Source organism: Lepisosteus oculatus, chromosome 2 (assembly GCF_040954835.1).
Source record: "Lepisosteus oculatus isolate fLepOcu1 chromosome 2, fLepOcu1.hap2, whole genome shotgun sequence".
NCBI lineage: Eukaryota > Metazoa > Chordata > Actinopteri > Semionotiformes > Lepisosteidae > Lepisosteus > Lepisosteus oculatus.
Genome location: NC_090697.1, coordinates 15,437,540 through 15,465,497, shown reverse-complemented (window position 1 = coordinate 15,465,497; position 27,958 = coordinate 15,437,540). Strand labels below are relative to the sequence as shown.

General features: G+C 38.1%; 1 protein-coding gene across 2 annotated transcripts in view; it reads left to right on the top strand.

Annotated features, from left to right (window-relative positions):
• The window catches only part of arhgef10 (Rho guanine nucleotide exchange factor (GEF) 10), a 99,838-nt gene that overhangs the window by 15,451 nt on the left and 56,429 nt on the right, over positions 1–27,958 (top strand). Inside the window, exons 2-13 of one of the 2 annotated variants that reach the window (XM_015357881.2) lie at positions 3,159–3,266; positions 13,891–14,103; positions 15,338–15,628; positions 17,725–17,764; positions 19,335–19,423; positions 19,885–19,941; positions 20,118–20,302; positions 22,828–22,944; positions 25,102–25,213; positions 25,819–25,928; positions 26,727–26,804; positions 27,081–27,260. In XM_015357881.2, the coding sequence (XP_015213367.2) occupies positions 3,230–3,266; positions 13,891–14,103; positions 15,338–15,628; positions 17,725–17,764; positions 19,335–19,423; positions 19,885–19,941; positions 20,118–20,302; positions 22,828–22,944; positions 25,102–25,213; positions 25,819–25,928; positions 26,727–26,804; positions 27,081–27,260 (1,509 nt within the window). In that variant the 5' untranslated portion in view covers positions 3,159–3,229. The remainder of the gene's footprint in view (positions 1–3,158; positions 3,267–13,890; positions 14,104–15,337; positions 15,629–17,724; positions 17,765–19,334; positions 19,424–19,884; positions 19,942–20,117; positions 20,303–22,827; positions 22,945–25,101; positions 25,214–25,818; positions 25,929–26,726; positions 26,805–27,080; positions 27,261–27,958) is intronic. The other variant, XM_015357889.2, reaches the window with a different exon arrangement.

Here is a 27,958-nt window from a genome sequence, read left to right as displayed (position 1 = left end):
TGTTGTTTGTAGTCTGTATATTATTATATACAATTTAATTTACATACTGTGCGCAGTCTTGAAAGGTTTTTGTTTTATGGAGCAAATGTATCTTTCATAGCAAATCACCCCCCCACACACACACACACATACACATTAGCTATTGAATATTGGAATCTCCTGAGATTTAAAGACTTGTTGTGTACTTATGGCTGTAATTTGTGTTGTAGGTAAAATATATGTAGAGCATGTGTTGATATCCACTTTCAAATATAGAATAAATAAAGCAACTTTATGTCATCAATAAAACATGTCCTTCAATGATCAATGACACCTTTCCTCATTTTTATGAATTATTATAAGCTGGTCCACGATGGAAATGTTCTGTCTAACATTAATTATATCATAGTTTAGACTAGTCTAAAGCCTGGATTAAATTAAACCTTTTGTCAATCACACATTACTAATGCAGAACATGTTGCCTGGTTTCCATTGTCTGCTGCTGAAGCAAGAGGCTTCTGACAACCAGGGAGATGCCATCAAGCACTGGGTTTGTAATTTGCAATTGGCACAGGAGCCAAAGGTTCAGTTTACATTCTGCACAAAGCAGTAATCTTCTTCTGAACTCAAAAAGGTTTGAGGTTTTTAAGTAGCTTACATTATCTTAGTAGTTTAGAATTCATGCAGCCTATTGAAGAGCCAAGATTTGTCTTTAAAATGCAGATTTAGTTACAGCAAGTGCAGTGCTTAACAAAAGCAAAGCCATCTGCATGTGTTTTATATACACAGGGTATTAAGATAAGAATTGGTTCATTTTTAAAAGAAAACAACTTTATGTATCATAATAATTTAATTGGAGTGCTCTGGATATGTTCAGTTTAAGAATGCTTTCTTCATTAAAGCTTAGATTGAATTGAACATACCATATCATGGTTTCTGTCGGGGCATTATACTGTAGTTACCCCGACAAACCATAACAGACACCAGGACAGGTGGGACTCAAAAAGAGTGGATGAAAATGGAAAGGAAATCATTTCCTTTACTGTATTGTCTTGAACTTCAAACATGACTTGGGAGAAACAGCTTTAATTTGTAAATATTTTTATTTTTAACTGTGTCACAGATTAAAATCTTATGACACCTCTTTTCTCTTCTCATCTGCACTGGTATTATACTGTATATAAATCGCTTATTCTCTTAACCAAACAGGATACTTACTCCATCTTCTTAAGGTGCTACACTGAATCTGTATTTTATTGTTTGGACTATATTGGATGAACTATGAGTCACTACTAGCCCCTGTCAGCTATTGAATTGTCCCACAGCTACACTTCAAACAGAGTCCTTAGCATTTCTCATTGTTCTATTTCATTTCCTAAATGTACAGCCAGCTTTCAAACCTGAGAACTACTTAATGCATAGGGTTTCCACAGAGAGACAACAGTACTGTTATGTGTGAGGACAATTAGAGAGCAGCCTAGTACTGATTTAGTGACAGGGAGACTAACAGTGGCAAATTATATGAACAGTAGTACGTGATATGTATTAACTAACACCAAGCAAGCTGCTGAAGTTATAAAACGAAATAATAGGAATTGAAACGTTTCATATTATTTGAAAGATATAAAGTGGAAACATCACTTTTAGAGCTAAAATGACAGTATGCAAAAAATATAGATGTGTTTCTTATGGGTTCTACTGGGTCTTTTTAACATAAAATGTGCAGAATCATGAGAATCGTTACATTCTGAGGAGTCATTTTTGAATAGATTTCTTTATATGGAGTTAAGATATCCAGAACTGCATACGTTTTAATGGTTACATCTTGGCCACAAATAACAGTCTGTTGTCCAGGGCATCTGGAATGATTATCAGAAAAATAGCCAGCATCTAGATTATCAGATAAATTAGCCCAGCTCTCACTGTTCCATCTTCAGCACCAGCCATCAGGTTTTAATATTTGCATGGAGCTAGAGAATGTAGTTGATGGCCAGATCAGAGAAATGGGGGTCAGTATAGAGCTTCACACCACATGATAAACATTCCTTAGTGTGTTTGCCAAATAATGAGTCAGATTCTCTGACTAGCCCCCAGTAAAGTATCCCATGTTACAATTTTATGTGTACCTTTTCTGTCTTTGGGTTTTTACTAATTCTCTGTATAGGATTTTGGTTTTTGATGTCCTTTATGTAATTTGTGGAATTAAAAAAATGTACAGAAGTGTTTAGTGACGTGCTCTCTGTTTAACCTCCAACTCCTCAAATGTTGCATAAAGATAGCCCTATACTGAAGGGACAGTATAAGCACAATTAGCACTAATGATCAAAACAACCTGGGAATGATAAAAACTTCGAAGGCGTTGGACCACCAACACAGAAATACGAACATATGCTGTTCATTCTCCTTCACTGGAAAAGGACTTCATCAGGACACTGCTGTTCAGAGAACATTAACAGCTCGTCTCTGCCGTACAGTTGAAATTGTGGTCCGCATAAATACTTTTAGAATTTGCTAGAGTTGTGTGTGTGTATATAAAAAGTACCGTGACAGCAACTGGTGGTCTCTCTCAGTAGAGGACGTCGGTCTACATCCTTTTTTATAGGACCTTAAAATTGTCAATGAGGAAAGATCTGGAATTAGTCGTAATTTAGACCAATTATGTAAGCATGACTGTTGACTCAAGTACCTTGCTGGTCCAAGGTGGAATGGAAACCAGATGACAGATCAGCCCTCCGGGACCAAGAGTGAACATTAGAGTTCCACATCAAGTACTTATAAAAGAGCCATAAAAAGACTCAGAACTGAAGTTTAGTGAGTCGAGAGATACAGGAGCAATGGTTATTAGGAGGGAGTGTGACGAAACAGCTGGTTAAATGGATTTACAGATGGAGGGCTTGAATTTTTGCTGTTGTCTGTAAGACAGTACAGCAGCTGTAAATGTAATGCACCCCTGGGAAATTAGCTTGCAAAGCCACATTAATGCACACTGTTTCAAGTGCTACACTGTAATTCTAGCTTTGCTCATGTTTGTGACATTACAGTGATTGCACAATTGGTTTTGAGCAGAGGTGTTTGTATGAACAGCCCTTTATTCCCATAGCTAAGAAATCATTTTGTTTTTCAAAGGTAATTTTGTACTGTTGTGCATCATGTTAATGGTCTCTTTTTTTTCCATGTAGGGATATGCTTGGCGCTGAAGAATTTTCATCAGAGTTAAGAATAAATATCCACTAGACAGCCAACATTCGACATGGATGTAGAAGAGTTCCCTCCCCCTCCACCGGAAGGTACTGTAAATATCTGTATCGGGGTCATTGGCTTCTTCCTACCCACTTCCACTGAATTCAAGCCCTCGCGCTTCAGGACAGTCCTGGGCAATCCTGTGATCACCGTTATGTCCAATAATCCTTGTCTTAAAGGGGCAATTAATGTCTTTTGTTTTCAGATAAATCACCAAAACCTATGATTACAGATCAATTTGGCCTGTGTTGTATGTACCTTTGCAGCGTTCTGGGTGACACGTAGCAGTCATTATGCTGCAGGAGCCCCTATTAAATCGGGTATAAAACACTGTGGGGAAAATGGGATATCAAGGAAATGGATACTGGAGCCCAGTGCTTGAAGTTAGTAATTAGAAACTTGAATAACGTTGGTGCAGCTTTATGTTAATGTGCTAGTACCACAATTCTTTTATTAATATTTTTAGATTTAGTGAGATTTGTCTGATCTTCACATTGTATTCCTTTGTTTTACTATGATGTAATAAAAATGGTAATTGCCTAATTACTATAATCTCATAATAATTATCTGTTAACAACTTATGATTTTACAGGATAAAAAGACCTATTTGTCATTCATATAGATATTTGTTTTTAATATGAATGAATAGATTTATTTTCTGTGATGATTATACTGTAAGTCAAATAGACAGTTCCAAACTAGGGGCCATTGAGCATGTCTGGTTGCTAGCAGGTAATTGGATCTCATCTGAGCTGTTTCTTGGAAGAAGCCAAGGTCTCAACTTCAATAACATGGCTGGGTAGCTCACTCCAGCCCCCACAATCCTTTTCTTCTCCAGTTTCTTTTGCAAAGGACTTGATTTGAAAAATAATAATAGACTTTGGCTTGTTTGTGCAATTATTCTGTTACATTCTGAGATGATTGCCTAGTTTCAGGAGTGATGTTTCTTATGTGTAGACAGTAAATATTAACTATTAATCGAGTTCCACAATTTCAATCTCTGACTTAGTTTTTCGGCAACTATTTTATACCTTAATAGCCTAATTAGTCAATTGATGTTTCTCTTATAGTCAAAATGCAGACTTAACTATTGACAGTACTTCACAAAGAATACAGTATATCACTTGTGCAAAGTCTCCTTCAGTCGGCCAGTGAATTTGCAAGGCAAGCTTGATCTGTTGTGACATCACAAACATGAATTAGCCACAGCCAGGTGGTGAACTGGAGTCTGCGATAATAGCATCATCTCCAAAGCTGGGGCAGCATGCTGACTATACCATCAAACTGCACCGCTAATTTTGTTGACATCTAGGCGGCATGCAGACACATGAAGTTCTGCAGATTTTTGCCCACTTTTTAAGCATTTTGGTTTCTCTTCTAATACACTTCCAGAAAACCCCATCTTTGCCTGTTTTTAGAGGAGTTTGTTGACTGGTAAGGGGCAGTTTGTTTATTTATCAAATTGTGAGTCTTACGTCATAGCATAATTTTTCTGATGTGAGCTTTGATGTGGAATATATCTGGGTCAGTACACTGCATGTTGTTTTGTTTTTAAAGTGTTGCCTGAGTGGCTTTGGCAGTTCTGGGTAATATGTTGACTTAATTTGATAAAATAAGATGTAACTTCACCATCTGCCCACAGCAGCTGGGCACTTTACCAACAGTTCAGGCATTCAGCAACTGCCGACTTCAGCATCTGTTCATACATCTACAGTTCTCTCCAGATATATACGTACCCTTAATACAGTGAAACTGCTCGACGGTTTAGCAAAAACAAATGCCAAATTGCATTTATGCCAACTATATACTGTATGTACCCGTATTCATCCAAAAGACACAGGTGCCTAGTTAGAAAATTATATAATTGCTAGAACTGCAAGCTGTCTAAGCTACTGATTGCTTTAGTACAGCATGGTTCAAAGGACATTGTAGTCTTTGCTTGTGCAGGAAATATTGATATCCATAATTGTTCTTGATAATTGATGAATACATTAAGCTTCAGAGCTTCTAGTGCTGTTGTAACTGTGGGCGTTATAGAAATGCTGAAAAAGAATTGAATCATGACAACTGTATAATTGTTATGTTTAAAGACTTTTGAAAGTGCATGACACTAGTTTTTAAAATATTCTGACTTCATATTATTTAATTCCTGATCACAAAACTTTTTCGTTGAAGCTTATTTTGTTTTAATGTTTCTGCCAACAAAAGCAGAACAGAAGCACATTCAATTTGTTAAATAAATATCTGGATGCAGATCCTGTTGTGTATTGTAGTAACGCTAGTAGCATTTACAAAATATCTGCTATATTGTTGGAGAGATGTGTATTTGAATAATAATAGCCATGATGATTTGACCCCTGGTGAAGTATTTACTGTGTATCAGAAGGTATTTAGAAATTATTAAAAATCCTATGAAAGTTATTAAAAGTTTAGTTTCTGCGTATTTCTTGTTAAAACTGTTTGAAAGGTTCTCATATTTTCTCACATAAAAAAACATACATACAATGTATCATATAAAAAGAAATTTTAAAAATATAGGAGAAAGAGCTTTTTAAATCAGACTCCAGACTCCAACAACTGGTTATATCCCCGGAATTTTTGTTTTTTTGCTTGACACTCTAAGCAAATTGATTTCAAGTCATAGATTCCAAGCCTCTGCCTCTTGACAATACGTAGGATGAAACTGAGAAGTGAAGTGTGGAAGAGAGCAAAACCCGAACAATGAACTCTGTATTGCAATTTGTGAATACTGCAGTGTCAGAAGTACAGAAGCCTTTAATAAAAGAATGCATCTCCCAGCTGGACTGCTGTGTTCTTTGTTGGTGAGAGATGCCTGAATTTCGTCTAAAAGAGTGACTAATTTTACAGAGCAGGGCCAAGCAGTGGGGACAGAAGAACAAAACCATATTGTTGTGATGAATTGTCGATTGTTTGACCAGTCAAGTTGCTGCTAGCTTTTTACACAGTGAACATCTAAATTCTTTTTATTTCCTTATTTCCTTCTTGAAATAAACTAGAACTGACTGTACTACTAAAAGTAATGAGAATGATTTAAATGTACATGGTCTCTTCTCAATTACTGTTTTTATTTCCCCTTTCTTTTTGGTCAAACTGTTAAAAAGTAAACAAAGTACTGGAAAAATAATTGAACAGATTTTATGTCTTCCTTTCTGGGATCTTTATGTTTCTTGAGATTCTCCATCAACCTTTGTGCAGTTAAAGAATTTGAAGATGGAAAAAAATACGGGCGTTTTTTTCTTTGGACTGTGCAGATGCACACTGCTGTGGTGGCCTGAATAATAAAAATGAATGAGTCTGGGAATCTCTTCACTTTTAATGTATTCACTTCACTTGTAAGTATTAAACAGGAGCTTCTGGCTGTGCTCCTCACTGTCATTATTTATTTTTGTTAATATTTTTTGCTATCCAAAGTGTTCATGGGAGCACATTGTATTTAACAAACCAAATATAGTGAAAATTGCAAAAATATTATTTTATTTTTTTCAGCTGTGGGATGAACAGGTTTTCATTCATTTATCAATTTTTTGAACCGCTTCTTTTAATTCAAGGTCGAATTTAGGTTTCATTCGCATTAGCAGAAAGGTGTTTTGACGTGCAAAGCATTCAGAACGAGCATTCAAGGGGCAACACTGTCATATACTGTAAGCCAGTGGTTCTCAAACTTTTTGGACCAAGTACCACCCCTAATCTAACCAAAGCATCCAAGTACCACCTACAAGTCATCATCCCATAGGAACCCCAGAAATTCTCAATGACCAACATGAGCGCACGTGCACACACACTCACACATACATATAATAAATATTATAATAATAAACTTTATTTGATATAGCGCCTTTAAAGGTGGCTTCTCAAAGTGTTTTACAGAAAAAAACAGTAACAACAACAAATAAAAATAATAAAAAAGCACCATTTCAGTGAGAGGGGTGAGCCTGTTTAGTCGAGCAAAGTAGATGTGAATTAATGTTTCGAGCCTTGATACAATTCACAACAGAGTCTAACAGATTTTAAATCATCAGGCATTTTCTTGACGGCAAAAGTCTTGCGGTGGATGTTGCAATGCATCCATTCATTTCTGGAGCAACCTCTAATTCAACCTCTCTAGCACCGTCTGTACAAACTCTGACGCGTTTTATCCAGTCGATGCCATTCTCTTTGATGAATTCATTCAGAAGCTGAAAATGTGCTCTCCTGTAGTTCCTGTTGGTAAGGGCTTACAGAACAGAAAGTAAACGAGCAAATTGGCCAAATCGACTACAGACTCATCTAATTGCAGTGAAAAACATCTGCTCATCTTAACGCGCTCTACCAGCATACTTTTGATATAATCCTTCATTTCAATAATTCTATGAGTGACTGTGTCTTTCAGAGGGGGCAGCAGGTCGAGCTGTTTAGCAGCTTTTTCTCCACACATAATACGTGTCAGCTCTATTGCCTGAATAAGGTTCTTCAAAAATAGTGTGGGGCTTACCTGCTTTAGCAACCCGCAAGCTTGTATTTTTCTGTGTTTCCGTTTTTATTTCCGTTTTTATTTTAAGTTTTTATTTCATGCGCGTGGGAGCGAAACACAGAGATGCTCGGTGTATTTTTCTCAAATTAACTTAGAACAGTTCTTAAATATTTTTCGGTTATCTATCACGCTTTCCTGTGCTCACAAGATTACCAGCATTCGTAGCATGTATTTCTATGCATTCCTGTGTTTACAACATTGGCATTGGTTCCAAAATCACGCACATTCTCCTTCCTCCCTATTTGCTGGAGATACAGTAGCTTTTTTTTAAATACAATTGGTTACTTGCATCCATAGCACGCATTCCTATAGAGTGGTATAGAATTACAGAGTATCTCTTGTGTCCACTGAAGTATTAGCGCGCACTGTATCGTAGTACGTAGGCTGTGTATTCGACACCTATTAAAATACAAAATATGAAAACCCGTCCTGATTTTTCAGCACACACAACACAGTTCCAGGGTCATTTGGCGTACCACCTGGCGGCACTCTGCGTACCACTGCAGGTACGCGTACCACAGTTTGAGAACCACTGCCTAAGATAGCTAAGATAACTAATTGTTAAAAATGATAAAATGTGCTTCTCTTTGACTCCTTTACCTTGCATTTGCCCCACTATGTCAATGACGTTCTTTGAGAAGTGTCTTTTGTGAAGGGCATGATTGAAAAGAAGTGGTACAGTGACTCAGTGGTTAGCATTGCTGCCTCGCAGTGCTGGGGCCCTGGGTTCAATTCCTGGGGTGCTATCCGCATGAGTTTTGTTATGCTCTCCTTGTCTTTGCATGGGTTTTCTCTGGGTGCACTGGTTTCCTCCCACAATTCGAAGACATACTGGTAGGTTAATTGGCTTCTGGGAAAACTTTCCCAGGTGTGAGTGTGGTCTGTGTGTGCCCTGCGATGGACTGGTGTCCCTTTCAGGGTGCTCTTCTATGACCCTGAATTAGAAGAAGAGGTTAGAGAATGGAAGGATAACTGAAAAAGGGAAGACTCAACGGGATTTACAATATTTCAAACAGGGGACAGTGGAAAATTGTTTTTCAGTTGGTTTTGTACAAATGTTTCCCTCTTTGCGGACAACGTACTATGTTTCTTACCATGCTACAGTATGCAGGCATGTAACTGTTGTATCAAGGACAGAACACTCCTAACACTTTTAGTTGATATAAAGTACTTGTATAGAGAGTAGCCAAAGTATCAGCCTGTGCTGTAATTTATAACCTAATGTTAGCTGCCTTGTGAACATGGATAATTGAAAGCCTTCTATAAATACATTCTTGCTTGTCTTTCTGTGCTGTTATGTGCCGAATGGCAGATGGAAACAGAGATAGGCTTGTGTTCCAGGTGTTCTTGATACTATCATTACTTTGTAAGTGCTCTCAGTCTTTAAGGTCTGATAGGTTAAATGGAGCCTGACACTATAAAATACTCATTCTCTTTGCACTTTCCAGTTTCAGATGGTAAATAAAATCTGTTTTACACAAGGTGTATGCGCAGTCATACTTAGTTAGCATTTCTTTGTTTTTATTTTACGGGCTCTACTACAAAACATGTTTTAGAGAGCACCCATAAATTTGTTCTTGATTGGTTCTCAAGTCTAAATACATCAGCTGGGAAAGCCTGATTAAGATTGAACTACTGTATGGTTTCTATACTCCGTTAATGAACACGAAGTTGTGTTACTGTTTTGCTGACATTTGTTCTAAAATGTGTGCAATGTAAAGAGATTTAAGAAAGCTCTGAGTATATTCTGTTTATTCTACAGGTCCTGTTTATGATTTAATGCTTTGTATTAATGTGGCAGCTTATGCGGAGGTTCTGTAGTCTTGAGAGTTGAAACAGTTTTGATATAGAGCCCAATATTCACAGTATTCCAAACAGCCTGCAGAGAGGGAGCTGTTGGTGCAGAACTTTTGTCTTGTGGTACAGAGAGGAGAGGACATAATTTGTCAAAACTGTATCAGCGTGCATGTCCTCTCCTCTCTGTACCACGAGACAACTGTCTGTACAGAAATTCTAAAACCTACACATCTAGCAGGATTGTCACAACTGGGGCAGCAAGATAATCACCGTAAAGGAATAAATCAGTAAAGGACTGTACTTGTACATTGTTATTAGAACACAAGGACAGTTATAAACGTGAGGAGGCCATTCGGCCTGTATACTGTATTGTCCTTATTTTACAGCTCTCCGTGGCTCCCTTCTCCCTCCTTCTCGAAGAAAACCAAACCCCAAACAGTGTTCCCGCCGACTCGGCAAGCTAGGGACCTCCAGCTCAATTCAGAATCCCAGTTTCTCCTGGACATTAACGCTCCACGGATCACCGACTCCATTCGCTACTGCTCAGTTTCTCGCACACAGCCTTTCCCGGCTGTCGGTCTGATCCCCAGCTATCCGTATCGAGCAACAGCAGTCCACTCACAGCTCTTCCAGCAGCCAAATCAGCCCGATGTCCTGTGCTTCTTCTGTGGGCCGATTGCACATCCCATTGACGTAGCCATAGTTGTCTCTGGGGCAGCCCTCCATTATTCTTCTCACTGTTTCACTCTCTCTCACCCTCCTTTTCGCTTCCCCTGTCTTCTTAACGTTTCCCCTTTCCATCATCGGCCTCATTTCTCCCCGCCTAAGGCCCCAGCACTGTCCTCCATGTCTTGCCTTTCCTTTGCTTTCCCCACTTGGTCCCTCAGGAGCCCCTCTGTCCCCTGCAGCTTGCTGCCCTCTCAGCTTGGGCTCGACTGTGTAGCTCCTTCCATGTCTGCTCGTCTACTTCCTCTACCCCCAGCACCCCCAGAGCCCGCGCCTCGGCGCTTCCCCTCTCGAGCATCCTGGTCGCGGCTCAGTTAGTGGGGCAGTATGCGCCTTGGCTTTGTCTCCTTCTCCTTCCCCAGGCGAGTTCGACCAGTAAAACTTACAGATTCAAAATCATGCCTCTGCTCCGAGTTAACTTAGGGTTACTGAAGTAGCAACTAAAGCACTGACAGCATGTGCTTCACGCAATCATTCACTGTATTTATTGGAACATTTGTTTGCTTGTCTCATCAGAAATTATGGGAGGTAAACAACACACTTATCCGTTCTGTCTGCTTCCCGTTTGTGAGTGCTGCACAGAATAAGCTGGTAAAACTGTGGGAGGTGGCTGTCATCTGGCATTTTCCCTTCTAGCGGTTGAGAATAAAGCCAGAAGTCCTTGTCGTGTTTTAATAAAATAATTTTACTGCATTAGTTTTATTAACTCTCCTGTTAAAAATTCTGTCAGACGTCCTGTTTTCAGTTTAACAGTAATGAAGAAACGTCTATTTCTTTCAACGTGTGTTTAATCTTCAGTGAAGCATTGTGTGACTGAATATCCTGATTCAAAGTCTGAGAAGAAAGTAATTCAAAAATAAAACAAAAAACATTGTAAGCATGTCAAGAATGTAGAGCCTAGCAACAGCTTTTAAACTCGTATTTTGGAGATGTTATGTACTATATATAAAAAAGCAGTGTCCAAAAATAAATGATTATTTTTAAAACCTCAAATGCTGTATCCCTTACAGTAACTTCAGTTGCCAAAGCAAGTGAAATCCACTGGTGTGGCTTACAGCATGCATAATCAATTGATTCATTGGCTAAGTAAGTTGTTGATTATTTTTTAAATAAACTTTACTCCCAGCAAAATAAAACACACAGGATAGTACTCCTAACTGAGGTGAGAGGTTTTCTGCATTAATTCAACACCACACTTAAATTCAGTTCGGTAGTTTGGTCAGACTTTAATTTCAGTGGTTCAGTTAGATCCTACTAAGTGCGACGGAGGGATGAAAGTGTTTGGCATGACTCACCTCGCTGAGGGAATGGCAGCTGAGCCATGTGGAAAGGCTGCCCAACCAGCCCCCCCTCACTATGGACAAAGTCTGAGCTGGGGAGTTTGCTGCAAGGGGGCAGATGGGTAGGCAGGGGTGTGCGAGAGAGTTACGTGAAGGGAACGAGTCTTAAAAAAATGAGGCATTCGAAGTTAGGATCTAACCTTCCCAAATGTCTCTAATAAACTTAATTAAGGCAGAGAAGGGGCATTATTGGACCTGATTTGTAACGATGGGGCTGTCTAAACCCCAAGAGAAGAGTGATATTTGGATGTGACATTTATGAAACAAGTAAAAGGTTTATTCCATGCTGAAAAGAGAAGAAAGGAACCATAACGTTTTGGCTGTGGAGCCTTCTTTATAGTTATATTTGTAGGTAATATTATATTTGTATTTGTACAGTAGGTAAGCTGACATGGATGAGATGAGGGTTTTACCTCCTTCTGAGTTTTTGTTTTAAGCCCCATTGAAATAAATACAGAACCTGAAGGCTGCAGTATCAAAAACGAAGTAAAACGTTGAAAGGCCATTCACAATGCAAAAGTCTGGGCTCCTTAGTTTCAGATGCTGTTGGTTAACGAAGGTCTCTGTAAGATTCTTAATGAGAATTGAAGGGACCTTGATGTCACCATTAAAGTTTCTATTGATTTATTCACCTGCACGAAAAACAGAGAGATTAAATCACTCTGCTTGTCTCACAGAGTCATGGAAAATGTCTTTTTTCTTCCTTTCCAAACTCAGGTAATTGAGAGTTAATCATTGTTCAGCAGCCGCTCTTAATTGGGAGACAACAACAAATCCATTTTCATGATATATTGTGGGAGTTTTTGTTTTTGCATGAATATTTCCCTTCAGTCGATTAGAATTCAATTTGACATTGAAAATGGAACAAAGTTAAGCTGTGCACAGGGCATCTGTGGAATATAAAAAAAAAACTGTGGGAGTGTTACCAATTCACACGTTTAAACACTGCAAGGGGTTGGAGACTCTCACAATGCCATCTCCTCCCTGTTCTGTTTAGCTTGATTTATGGGGTACTGATCTATTACCATAGTATCCTAATATTAACATTTGTATAACCTTTCTTTCATCTTTGATATTTCTGACCACTTTCACTTCTTTTCACTTCTTTTTGTTAAGTATTGTCTTCTCCATGTAAAAAAATGTGGCAATGCTTTAGGAACTAGAGCTTCAGAGCAGACCGTCAACAGACATGGTGATGGCAGAGCTTGTCCCACGAGGGATCAGCTGCCGTCTTTGTGGCTCAGCTATACACCAGCTCAGCATTACAGAGTTGATGCAAGCCATATTAGTCTGGTATAAGGATTGTTTTTGTCTCCTAGGTAACATTACTTGTATGATAAAACAGGACATTTGAATTCAGAGACACATAGTTGGAATTTATTTTTCTGACTTTTGTGGTGCATTTGCCCCTTATGGTCCATCAACACTTAATTACAGTTATGAAAAATGCCAAGTGTTGTAAACTCTGAACTTCTGAGTTACAGCTTTTAAATAGAATAAGTATTCTGATAACTACAGCATTATCATTTTACCTTGTTATTATAATATGAGAAGTACTGTATGAAAAAGTGATCTGTGACCTCAGAAGTCGACTAGTAGATAGCACATTGGCAAAAAAATGAGTACAGTCTTGACTATATTTTTTATAGCTCCAAACTGACATTCCTGTTTCCATGGTGTTTTGATTCACACTGTGATACATAATGTGACTATCACTGTGTTCATGTCTCAGCTGGCATTTTTGTTTATTTGCCAGCTTTGAAGAAAGGCATTCCTTTTTATTTAGATAGAATTAGAATAGCATTTAGAAATAAGTGCCTTGAAAGATTTTTCATCTGGAATGTCTTTCTGTGTGGTGCAATGTTCTACTCAAATCAGACCAGCCCTTTTAAAAAATGTTTACGTAATGTCCTTCATGCCAATGAATACGTGTCTAATTTTATTGGAAAGCCATATATAACGGAGTTGATAAATTTGAGAGATGTATTTGATTATTTTTTGTCTTCCAGTGTGTTGTACAGAAATGTTATGTTTTTTAAATGAAATGTTCCCATCCCACTTGATTAAGCCAGATGATTTGACCTTTGTGGATCTCTTTATGTGTTGGAGAGATTACTTTATTCAAGGCCAGGATGCACTGAGTGACCAGTTGACTGACTGGTCGAGGAAACTCAGTATTAGTAGTTCGAGTGGCCAGACGACAGAGCAGAAGCTTTTATTGAGAAGGTATATCAGGATATCAAACAGCATGGAAAAAACGTCTTCCTCTCTCTGTAGTGCTGGAGGAAGACTTGCCATATGCCGACGAAGAGGAAGGAGAGCTGTTTGCGTTTGACGACAGTGGGGACGAAGTTCCTGAAGCTGACAGACAGCCTCCTGTTCCCCCTGTGCCTGATTACGAGAACCAGTTTGATGCTCAAGATCCCCAGGCCTTTCAACATGGTCCTTCAGAAGGGCAACCACTTAGTAGAAGACACAGCAGTGCTGGAGGTAATGTGCCAGAAGTCTCTCATCCAAAGAAAGACCCACATTTGCAAGGTGGCTTCCCATGTTGCCACATCTAATTTTACAGTTTTTAAGGAAAAACAAACTTCACCTGGTGCTAATCTAGTACTGTAATTCTAGTGCTTAAAGTGATTTTTTTCCTTAAGTACCCTTAAATTTTAGTGCCTGCCATAATATCAGTGAATCTAAAAATATTTTTCAGTTTCTGTATCCTTCATTATGCATGCACTTTTGTGTTCTTAAGTCATCATGTACTGTACATTACATAGACACTGTATTTGGGTATATAAAGTAGTATCACCTGGGTCTTGACACAACACAGTGCTTTCTGGCTTGCATGGAATCTTTTTGCCATTTCCCCTTCTGAGGTCTAATTGATTTGTCTGATTTGATCTTGATTTGTTTGTTTTGTTTGTACCCCTGTTAGTAGCCAGACTGTTACCCTGTATGTCCTCTCAACTAAAACACCCAATCTTCACCAGAGTCTTTTTGAAGTCTTGAGATACATTAACCTTGCGTTGTGCAGGGTTCATGACTTTTCTTGCTGCCAGGACCTCATGTCAAGTTGTCTGATGAATGTAACTGGGTTTGCCCAGATCACAATTAAGTCATTTAAAAAAACAACAACAACAACAACAACAACATTTGGTCTTAAAGGGGAACCTGTAATGCTATTTTTATGTTTCAGTGTTAGAAAGAATCAGCATTGATGAGTGCATTTCAAACCAAAGTTAAAATGAGCACAGTAACTTGTAAAACCTCCAAAATACATCACAAAATAGACAAAATTTCCAGGTATGGGCAGTGCCATGTTCTGCGATTCAGAATGAGGCAACAAAACTTCTGGTGACGTGTTGTGGCCCAATGACATTGTAAACAAGCAGCCTCTTTTAATCCAAGAGAAATATTGCTTTTGTTTTTGTGATGGTTTTGCGGACAAATACTACTTACTTGTTAACTCTGCAGATCACGTTGGAACATTTCTGCGGTGAATTGTCTGATGCACAACCTGTATTTATATACTCTTCCATCCGATTCCATTATTCATTACAGAGACTAGTGAACAGGAAGGGGCCGCTTCGCTTTGAATGCGAGCTGCGTCAACTGAGATATGGGGACTGCAGTTCCCCTTTAAAAAGGAAGGTTGAGGGTGAGGTTACGTGCTGATCCACTTTTGTGTTAATTGAGACAAATGTCCTGTTTTGGTTTTTGATCCCAGAGCAAGATGGTTCCAGTGAAGAACGTATGCCTCCTTCTGCGGCCCCCAGGACCATCTCTAGGTCTGGGAGGGCAAACCCCTACTCTGTCATCGACATCAGCCCCCTCCAGCAACAGCCTTGCTCTCCAGACACAGAGGCAGGTGGCCCAGAGGACTCTGGGAGCCCACGAGTTCCTAGTGGTTATGCGGTGCCTGTGCCCTGTGGATATGCTGTGCCCTCAAATGTTCCTCTGATCAAGCCAGCTTACTCCACTCCGGTCATCATTCGCCATCTTTCCGTTGATGAGGAAGGTAAATCCCTATTTTCGGGACCACAGAATTGCTCGTGAAGTGTGCCTTCATCTTTATCTTTACTGTGGCGGACTGGTGATTGCGCTCTGGCTCGGGTGCTGTATTTGCTGTTTCTTTCCTGTGGACCTTTTTTAGAAAAGATTTACTAAAAGGAAGTGGAGACTATATTTAGTCCCCTCCAAACCTCTGGTTTTGCTGAGATGTGCTTTTCCTGCTGTAATTTTAGTGAAGAGTTCCACGACTGGGTTAGTGTCGTGAAAATCACAGTGCAATTATGGTGAGACGCTAGATGGCTAAGATGACCATGAATTGAATGTTTGAGGTTGAATGCCATCAATTATAAAGAATGTTCTGTATTTAATGTGTGTTTGTATCATTCTGTAGACAGAACTATATCCTTTGCCAGCTTACTACACCCCTCTCCATGTGAAAACGTTACAAATAAGCAATATATTAAGGAACAAAGGCAGAAACTATCAGCTGAAATAATGAAATTCCACAAAATGAATAATAATTATACAATTCCTTACATTTATATAGCGCTTTTCTGGGCAGTCCACTCAAAGTGCTTAACAGGTAATGGGGACTCCCCTCCACCACCACCAATGTGCAGCCCCAACCTGGACGATGCAGCGGCAGCCATAGTGCGCCAGAACGCTCACCACACATCAGCTATCAGTGGGGAGGAGAGCAGAGTGATAAAGCCAATTCATAGATGGGGATTTCTAGGAGGACATGATTGGTAAAGGCCAGGAGCAAATTTGGCCAGGACACCGGGGTTACACCCCTACTCTTTTCGATAAATGCCCTGGGATTTTTAATGACCACAGAGAGTCAGAACCTCAGTTTCTCTGTACGCCTCATCTGACGGATGGCACCTTTTTACAGTATAGTGTTCCCACCACTATACTGGGGTATAAGTACCCCCTACTGGCCCCACCAACACCAAATGCTCTATAGTCTGGAGAGACAAGGATTCAAACCTGGACTCTCACCAACCATAGACAGACACCCTAGAAGACGAGCCATGGTGCTGCCAAGATTAATTCCATTTAGCCTGTTTGGTAGTTAGTAGCTAGTTGATCCAAGGATCTCTTTCAGCTGTTACTGGAAAGAAATCAGGTTATTGGTTTCAACAACAAGGCGGGACTAGCTAGTTCCACAACCCACAGCCCTTTGGGTAAGGAAGTGCCTCCTCTTCTCAGTTTTAAGTGCCCTTCCACATAATATGGAATTACTTTCACAAGATCAAGTAAATTAAGATCAATAAACTCAGAAAAGGCAGGACAGCTGCTTGCTGGTAAAATACATTTGACAGACTTCAGATATGTAACTTCAAGGGTGGTAAAAAATGTTCTGTGCTCACTTGTTAAGTGAAGCGAGTGAGTTGAGCTGTCAGGGCCATGAGAGGAAATCAACAGTGTGTTTGGCTTGAGTTCTCCTGGGAACCGTGACAGGGTGCTGACTGACAGGAAAGGGGTGGCCAAGTGAATGCATTTAGATCTGGCTTGGCGAAGCACATGACAGTAGGGCCTGAAAAATTCCAACCATGGCACTGATAAAGACACATTTGACAAATGTGTATACATTACGCAAATTATAGATGCTTTTTTTTAGTTGATGTTTTTGGATTGTTTGACTTAGCATGAGTTATTTTGCAAACCATACGCTTTAAAATACTTTAGTCATGTTTTGCTCTATTTATGTGGTAGCTCATTATTGAAACAGGCTAATTGATGCAAAATGAAACAGCGTTCCCAACTAGCTCATAACATAACCTATGTATGTACACTATTATCAGCAGCTTTCATGGTGTATTTAATACTGAGGCTGAGAAATGGACCACACTTTTGCAGCACAAAGGAAAACAGTTGTGACTAAGAGTATCACAACTCCCTCTTGTGGATACTTTACACCAAGCATGTTTTGACAGTTCTGTCCCCTGTGAATTTGTTGATTTTTTTTCTTGCTGTGTTTGGCTTAAAAAAATGCATTTCTATTTATGGCTTTTCTACTTTGTCTCGATGCTAAACAGTTGATTGATTTTTGTATTGATCCAGTATTGTGAGCTGCACTGTTTTTTCTTCTTTCTCCAGTAACTGTCCTTGGAACCAGCAACACTCTGTCAGCAGACAGGTACAGTATGTCATATTGGTTACTGCAGTTAAGTTCTCATTGTATAGTGCCAAGAAAAAGTTAGTGAACTTTTAGGATTTCACATATTTGTAGGATTAGGATTTCACATATTTGTTGTTAGATCTAATAATAGATAAAGTCAACCTGATGAAAAAAATGACACAAAACATGATACTCTTTAAAAATGTGTACAAACTCAAAATATGCAAAGATTCAATATCCATGTATCACAAAGTATGTGAACCTTTAGATACAATAACTGGTGGCAGCCACTTGAGCAGCAATAACTTAACATTTTTTGTAACCATTGATCAGTCTTTCACATCACTTTTGTACATTCTTTTGTACATCTGTATGTTTAGTATCACAGTCTTTCTGCAGGACCCACTTTCAGTGTAACTTGAGGTCACAAATCGATGACCTGACATCCAGCTCTAGAGTCTTCTGATACAAATCAGAATTCATGTTGTATCAATGATGGCAAGACATCCAGGTTATTCTGTTCAAAGACAGTATTTGATTTTTGCCAAAGAGTCCTACTTTTGACTCATCGGTCCAGGAAACATTGTTCCAAAAGGCAAACATCAGATGGGCAGGAGTGTTCTTGTTGGAGAGCAGTGATTTTCTCCATGCAGTCCTTCCATGAACACCATATTTAGTTCTTGTTTAGTCATTTTCAAGAAGTTGAGTCTTGAACTGTCACATTAGCCAAGGTGAGAGAGGCCTGCAGTTCCTTGGATGTTACTCTGGGGTTCTTTAGAACTTCCTTAATGGTTTCCCTGTTTGTTCTTGGAGAGATATAGGTAGGGTAGCCACTGCTGGGTAAAATGACTGTGGTAGACCGTCTTGACAGTGGATTGGGGGAGCCCCAAATCCTAAGAAATGGTTTTGTATCCCTTTCTGGACAGATGAGCATTAATAACTCTTTTTCTGAGGTCCTCAGATGTTTCCTTTGATCCTGGCATGATTTGATTCCAAACAACTGTATGATAAAAACCAGACTCAAGTTTTACATCACTCTGATAAAGACTAGTGTTTCTTTTCTTTATAAACAGTAGGGTGGGGTTTTTCAAGCTTGGTCCCTAAGATCTGCCTAATGTAAACACCTGATTATAATTATTCTCTAAATGAAGCAAATGAAACTAGCTTAATTACCCATTCTTTGTTAAATTCATACATCATTTTGTTTCAATAATGGAATTTATTGCTATAAACCCTGTTGTATATTTATATAAAGACTGGTTCTGATTCAAGAAACTCATGGTAAAATGAAATTTCCATATTTATCTTTGGATAAAATATTTATTATAATACCCAAATATTTTTGGGGTACTGTCTTTGTATATGGCTTTTGTGGTTTACTTTTGCGTTAATGATCGTAAACTGTGTGCTGTTTTTGAACTTTTGAGGAAATTAAGCATTTGTCCAAATTTTCTCCCATTCTGGATTGGAGAAATAATTTGTTTGTAAAACTATCATATTTTTCACAACAGAATGTACAGTTATGTAGATGATTTAATAATTTTTAGTATGTTTTTTTTATTAACATGTTACAATTTACAATCTAAAGTGTTTTTAGTGAAGATCACCCAGTCATTAAGGAAGAAGATGCTTTATCAAGATGGGTTGCTGACCCAGCAAACACTGCTTGGATGGAAAGTAAGTTTTCCTAATTTTACCTAAGTTCTTCTTTGTAGCTCTTATTATGTTTCACACTTCTGTTGGATCATTTCTTGAATATTTATGTATAAATAATTCAAATATTTAAAGCAAGGCTATGCACTTTCCTCATACTGAAATATGTTAAATGTAACAGTTATGCCTTGGTGTCATTGCTTTCTTCTCTAGGTTGTAAGTTCATGTGTAAGTTGTAAGTTTTTGCTTATTTCATGAAAATGCTGTTATTGATGCACATTTTTTTCAGTTCATCCTCTCATACATTTCTGGTAAAAGTTCCAGTAAGTAGGGTTACTTTCCACTTAATTAGATTCTATTTTGCAATCACTTCCTCTTTCATTTTTACTGCATTGTGGCGTGACATTCTTTTTTCATTTACAACAGAGGCTGTTATCCGCCAGTACTGTCAATTTCAGGTTTTCAGAATCGCATTTTATATCTAGATCCCGATGAAGTGATTTATGATGATGTGCCCAGGGAAAACTCAGACTCCACCACAGGTAAAGTATGTCTGCTTCTATGACAGATGAGAGACCTGTGTCCCTGACAGGTTCTGCCTTCCTAAATATTTTCATTTGTTCTGTTTTTGAACCGCCTTTTGTATTGAAGCGCTTGTTTCCTCGCGCATGTGGATTTTTAACGAAATCTGATCTTGCCTCTCCGCACGTTTCGCCAGACCCGGATGAAATGATCTACGATGACGTGGAACGGGGAGAGGAGGGAGGGAGCAGTTCTCTGGACAACGGCTGGAGCTCCAGCGAATTCGAGAGTTACGATGAGCAGAGCGACACCGAGGGCAGAACGGAGAATGGCCTTCCGGACTCCTTCCTCAGAGGAAAATCCCCCAGGAGCAAAACGCACGTGTGTAACTTCCGTTTGGTTTTCAACTCCAGCCTTCAATCCAGCAGTCAGTGGCTGGACCATCAAGATGTTGTCCACCAAATCTAATAGTTTAAAGAATTAAAAAAGACATAAGTAGGCCATAATAAGCCTTGAATTTAGTGCCTTTAAAAACAATTTAAAAAAGTACATTTTCTTTTTCTGTTTTAAATCGGATATACGTGCTGCAAGGAAAAAATACATATTCAGGAAAATGTTTTTCTTTTGGATTTCTTGGACAAGGAATTCATGACAAATTAATGCTTTCAGACATAGTTTTTTTTCTGTGTAACGTACAAAAGAAGGGTAAGAAACATTGAGCAAGAGGATAAGATAATGGATAAAAGAAACATAGAAGAGGTATTATTGAGAAATGAAGTTTGGCATACATTATTCATCACTACATATTGAGTTACTCATTGTCCTTATGTAAGGTACGTGATGCTGATACAAGTGTAACAGCTATGTATGTTGGCATTGCAAACCTAACCTCATTATATTAAGATCATTTTTAAACATTTTACACAATCTGCACATTTGATGTGCTTCTTTTATTTTCTCTTCTATCCTCTTGTGAAAGAAAAAAAAACACCTTTCATATAATATTTGTGCCATTAAATTTGAGCCTTTTTGCGTAATTACTATGTTTCCCCAGCCTTTTTCAGAATGCTGTGAACCAAGGCACTTTTTTAAACCTGACCAGCAGTAAATGGGCTAATGACTTCCACGGAAGTGGCTTGACTGGCACCTGGAAGTTTCAAACCGAATTATACAAGTTAGATAGTTGCTCAGATTCGTGAGATATTTTCACAAGGCCTCAGTTAGGTGGTAAGTCCAAAGCAGTAAATTGTTTAAATTCTGTGCTCAGCACCATAAAGTTCAGTCAAAGGAACAAATCAGTTTTCCACAACATGCTAGTGTTAAAGTAAAAGAGATTGCACTCAGAATGCTGTGTGGGCGTCTGATATTATTACTGTATTGCTTCAGGTCTAAAACATAATGTTATCTGAGATATAAATTATATTACATGTTTCTTGATGTTACAACAAAAAGCCATCCTTGAGAGTGACAACAAATACAGGTATAAGTTGATTCTCTATCTGTTGATTCACAAATATGCTGCTGTTATAATCATAGATTATAACCAAGATTCCCATTACCCAAAGCTTTGCAAATACATTGCTCTGACTATCAAGTCACAAGGCACCATTTGGTGCAGATGACATAAATTCCTAGTTCTATTTTGTTACATTTAAAAACATAGTGTTTTAACTTTATTTAATACTCTTTGTATATTACTATACAATAGAATACCACAAATATGCAATGTACAGTGCATTGGATGAGATTTAAGAAAGTTTTTTTAATAGTGTAAGTCTTTTTAATACTGTACTTAACTTTCACAAAGAGAGTATTAAAATAAAAGCAATAAAAGATGAGACAAGCAATTGCCAAGCTCCAGAAACTCATATCACTAGTGTCCAAAACTGTACAGCGGAGTTTGAAAAACAGTCTGCTTAAAAAACATTGTTTTTTAGTCTTATATTACATTACTGCATTTCCTATTTTCTTTACTTTTGTACATGGTAACTGTTTTAAAGGAAAAAAATATAGAGGATATACAGTACAAAAATACTTTATAAACAAGTGTGTAGACTATTGATGAGTCATACATTGATTTGCTATATGGTGCCCTTTCCAAGAACGCATCACCAGACTATCTTTGTAAATTAAGCCTTCAATTCATTTTACACTAAATGCATTTAATTGAACAATATACTTTTTTAAAATTAGTTTCCCATCTTGGAATGATATTGAGAAAAGGTAAGGAATCAGAAATAACCTTGTGCCAGAAGCTGTTTCAGAATTCCCCTCATGTGGGTTTGCTGTTGCACGGTGGAATTAAAACAGTGGGTCTCGACAGCATTATAATAATGCTCAGAAATAATACAAACAAAGGAGATTATTTCTGAATCAAAGACCCGAATGCAGCAAAACAATAGAAATTAGGATATTGGGTCAATTATGGATTCAGCAAGCTTAATTAACCAAGACCTCGGTATGAACAAAGGCCAGAAGGCTCAGGACCAGAACAGGAAACAGTGTTCTAAGACATTCTTATATTGTGAAAGGGAAGAGCTGTTTTTTTAACACTTGTAATAAATACATTAACCTGGTGTCTGTTGTACTTCAGGGTTTACAAGTTGTTGTTATTGTAGTCCTTGTCTGCAGTGAAACACATCTCACTTACCCTGGACATTCTGACTGCCAGGAATGGGGTTACAAATCTGTGCTGAATTTCCCCATCGAGCATTATAGGTATTCTGCCAGGAAAGCCCTGGGTTTATCCTTCTGATGGCTTCTTCAAAGAAATCTGTTCTTCTTTGAAGGGTTGTTCTGAGGGGCGGGGAGGCGGGAAGGTGGGGGGGTGCAAGGGAGAAGAGGGTGCTTCTTTGGCTTCGCATCTTCAAAGCGCAAGTGCTAACGCTTCCCTTACTTTCATTCAGCTTTCTCAAGATCTGACTCGCTTGAAAGAACACTATGAGAAAAAGATGAAAGATCTAATGGCAAACACAGTGGGGACAGTAGAGCTTCAGCAGATTAAGCAGAAGCACGAACGGAAGGTAAATTGAACGGTAAACGCGGACTCCCACTGGGTAGAAGAGAGGTTGTCGGAAGTCAGGTTTATTTACAAACATTGGTGTATCAGCAAAGCTTAAGGACTTAAATCATTAAACCACATGCTCCGAAGGAGGTGAAATGGGCAGCAGCTTCTGATGCCACTGAGTCCCGACATGATCGCCACTGCACTTGTCCAGGAGCACATGAATGGGCCCCTCCAAAGGCCAGACTCAAGATCTACTGGACAGAATCTGTATCGGCAACAAGTAAAGGTTAATTCCGTGTTGAAAAATAGGAGAAACACAACATTTCAGCTGGTGGGGAAGGAGGCTCTGTAGCTAAAAACGTGTGCTTTTCCTTTCTGTTTTTCCCATTACATATTCTTTTGCATCAAATGCACTCTGATGCAGCTGCCCATTTAAACCTCTGTGTCAATCTGTGATGTACAGTAGAGCCTGCTTGTTCCAATGCCTTATATACCTTATACTGTAGTTCACGTATTATATAATACCAAAGGACATGCTACTAGATATCATTATGTACTGTATGTTTGTATCACAGACTCTTAAAAATAAAGGTTGTTCAGAATCAGGGATGTTCATTACTTTTATACAGTGATTAGTATAAAACAGTCCCTACTCCCCATTCATTAACCTACCAGCTTCCGTGTATTGAAAGCGTTGCACTCTTATTAATCTGTTTTTTGTCAGACTCCTTTCATTGCTGATTTTTTGAAACAGCCTGATCGGTATTCTGAATTTCCATGAAGCATCAGTATGATCTTCCTTTTTTAGTTTCTTTAGCTATCATACAAAATACAGCAACTGTTTCTCCTTTGGGCAATGTTAAATATTCTGCATGCAATATTTAATCAAAGTTTGTCAGAAGATGTGTCAGGAGATGCATTTTGTTATATCTTGCTGTATTTTTGGGTGCCAAGTGCATGGAATTCAAATCCCATCAAAGAGCGTTTTCTGCTTAGACTTGCTGGAAGATTTGCACTTCATCTCACAGTGACTCACACTTTACAGATTCTGCATGGATCTGTAAAAAAGTGTGGTATGCTTTTTTTAAAAAAAAATACTAGGGTCATGCTCATACCGGTCCCCTTGTTCAGCTTGTGTTTCAACACAATGTTTTTTTAAAGAACTCAAAATGGAGATTTCTTTTGTTTTAATTTGAAAAGCAATAGCAAAGGTTTTAGGAAAGCACCGAGAGTCAATTTGTTGTATCGGATTTGTCCTCCATATTGTTGTCACAAGGCAGCCGGATCTCACTTTGCCTTGCACTGTAATAATTACATTTAATGCTACAGTATGATTAATCGTGTTGAGGTCCATTTTTAATATTGTACTGTATATACTGTAGTGTACTACTAAAGCAAATCAGTACCTGAGTGTAAGGATTGGACTCTTAATCTACCGGACCTTTGGAAACAGAAAATTGTTGTATATTTTCCCTAAATTGTCTTGAATGTGAAAATTTCCAAAAAACATTTTTTGGAGTGAATTGGAATGATGTTTGGATAACTAGACCTCACTTACTGTTCGTTAACTTTAGTGTACTATAGATCACATGAAATGACATTGTCTTGAATGAACATTATATTAATTATTCTAATAAAGTAACACAGTAGTTAATTATTCCAATTATGCTTGTTCATTTTGTTTTCAACTGTGTATAGAAGTTGCAGTTTAATTAAAGCTCTGTGCAGTATTAGTGTATTATTAGTATTATATAATCTCATTTTGAATCTATAATAAACAAAAGATTAAGATGTGTAACCAGAAAGTGAGGTGGTGTTTGATAGTGAAGAATTTCTTGCTTAAAGTATTTAAACATATTTTTATTTGACCACCCACAAGAAACTGACACAACTGACAAATATTGATCCAATATATAGAGATCTTTCCATATAATTATTAAAATTCAGAAGAACATTATGTAATATGTTGTAGATTTGATAGAGTATCATTGTGAAAAGCTGCATACAGTTTCACTGTAGTTAAGAAATATCTAAAATGACAACATTTCTGTAGTTCATGATGTCTTTTACCTTTTTAACGCAGCAATATTTTTTTTTAAACAATAAGTTAGTCTTGTTGTTGTGGAACAGGTCATATTTTTACCAAGCTTATAGTCGTCAAATGTTATTAAAGGTGCAGAAGTTGATGAAGGCAGCAAAAGAAGGTACCAAAGATGGACTAGAGAAAACCAAAGCAGCAGTGAAGAAGGGGCGCTCATTCATAAAAAACAAGTCCTTTTATCAAGGTAAAAAAAAGACGGCTTCCCAAACCTTTCTGGGCTGCTCTCTCATATTTCTTTTATTTCACAAGTAGACAAGCCACGGATCTGTGCTGTGCATAGGAACAATATTTTGTGGAATTACGTTTTCAGAACCCAGCCCTAGAATAATCAGTGTAGCTTAACAGTGGCTTGCCTGTGTGTGTAAGTACTTATATAGTATATATAGTGCTTATATTTTTAGTGCCTAACTTATATTATTGAACTACGAAAAAACATTAAAACCAGGGGATTTCTATGATAGTTTTCACTAATTCATATTAAAACATAATTTTGTTTGTACACAAACATATTTGAGCCCTTCCTTATTTTCTTTCTTCTCTTAGGTCTAGAAATACTTAAACTTTTAAGTTTAAGTTTAAAGCTTGTTTTTTTTCTTGTGTCTCTTGGACCAGAAACCAGCATGAAACCAGTTCACGTCATTTGAGCACTGAATGTCAATAAGAAGTAGTTAAATAGTGTAAGGTGGTGTTTTTCACTGATGTACAACTTTGTGAATTTACACCTGGCCACAATCTGTTAAGTTAATTTATTCCTGGTGTTGAGCTTGGTCCCCCTAATAAATCTTTCAGATCGAAGGTTTGGCGATCTTGAAGAGGAGACCAGTATGTTTATTGAAGTGGAGTGTCTCAATGCGGAGCCTGTGATGAATCCAATGCCAGAGGGACTCACACAACAACAGGTGGGTAATGAATTTACATCATAGAGTGAGTTCAAAAGCATTCTGACCCTTCCAGTTGTTTCCCATTTTGCAAAATTACAATTTAACTCATACACATTTTTTTTTAAATAACAATTTAATTAAAACCTCAATACATCAACCAAAGGATAACATTAATTACAGTGAATGCTGGAGAAACCAATAGTGCCAATAGAGAAAAAAATGAAATATGTTGTTTTCATAAGTATTCATATCTATGAACTCAATATTAAGCAGATGTGCCTTTGGCAGCAATCATAGTCACAAGTCTTCAGTAAGTCTTCACCAGCTTTGCACACCAGTTTGATGTATTTTTTTCCCCATTCTTTTTATCTGATTTGCTCAAGCTCTTCCAGGTAGCCAGGAGATTGTTGTTGGACAACAGTTTTCAAGTCTTTTTACAGATTCTCAGTATGATTGTCAGGAAAGTTAGGACTTTCACTGTGCAACTCACAAACATTCATTTTCTTCACAAAGATTCTTAAGCCACTCAACATTGGCTCTGGTCTTGTTCTTTGGATCACTGTTCTTTTGAAAGACAATTTTTTGCCCCATTTTTCATTTTTAGAAACCTGAAGCAGGCTCTCCTCTAGTGTTTGCCTGTATTTTGCTCTGTACAGTTTTTCAACAGTCCTGACAAGCTTTCCAGTCCCTGACCTGAAATAGGAGTAGCATCCCTGTAGCACCTCAGAAAAAATATACTGGCCTTGAAAAAATTCTAAAATAGAAGTTGTTTGGAAATATATCTAAAAGGAGTCATTTTTTTATTGTTTTCAACAGGTTATTAGAAGGTACATACTAGAATCTATATTGGAAAGTGAGAAGAACTACTTGGATGCTTTGAAGCGCATTTTAGAGGTATAGTGAGCTGTTGCTTTCTTGTTTTCTTACATAAATATTTTATAAGTATTGGAAGAGAAGTATTATCTGAAGTTGTCATATAATTTCATCATGTTATTTACTTAAACACTGCACAATGTCCTGCTTTCCTTTAAAAAATTGCAGGTGCCATACTTATTTAATGTGCATGGAAAACACTTATTTTGAATGAGTGATCCATTTGTTGGTGTATCACCTACTGTACATTTGTGTTTCAGTGAAAAACATAAGCTTTGTTTTTTGTTTCCCCATCAGCAATATGAAAACCCTCTGTCAGAAATGGAACCAAAACTCATAAGCGACAGAAAGCTGAAGATGATTTTCTACCGGATAAGAGAGATTCTTCAGTGTCATTCTTTGTTCCAGATTGCTTTAGCCAGCCGTGTGGCTGAGTGGGACACGTCTGAGATGATTGGAGATGTATTTGTGGCCTCAGTAAGTTCCAAAAATAATCCAGAGTGATTAAAGAATAAACAGTAAAGCAAAGTCTTGATCAGCTTAAAGAGGCATGACTGCTCACTAAGACTCTCTAAGAGTTTCTCACTCTGTGCCATTAATAATGCTAAGATTTGAAGACAGCTGTGTAGCTGTTGATCACGTTCTCAACTTTGAAAGTCTTTACAGTCCAGCAACAGGTTCTATGCCAGTAAAGCTTACTTGTTCCAGAACTGAAACTCTGGAAATCTCTGTCCAGGGACTTAATTTATGTTTATGCATCTGTATTCTGTTTTCTCACTGCTGATATTTTTTGTTATATGCTTGGGACAAGGATGTCTTGCTAAGAAAGAAGGTTAGTGCACACAGAGGAGATGTTCATTACTGGTACTAACAAATTGACATGTACGCAGAGGTTAGTTCCACGGCAGAATATAAATAGACAAAAGTGTCATGTTTCAGGTGTGGGATTTTTTCAGGTCTTTTTTTTCTTCTTTCTTTTTACCTTTCAACGTGAAATTAACCTCTGCATGTTCCTGTTCCTGTGCCTCTGCAGAGTGTGTAGCGTTGCCGTCTTTGCTCTCAGTGTGGTGTGGTTTGAAAGTGTTCATACAAATTGTTGATTTTTCTCACAAGTGGGGAGATACTTGCAGGTTCGTATCCCACGGCCGGCAGAGGAATCCTACTCCATTGGGCCC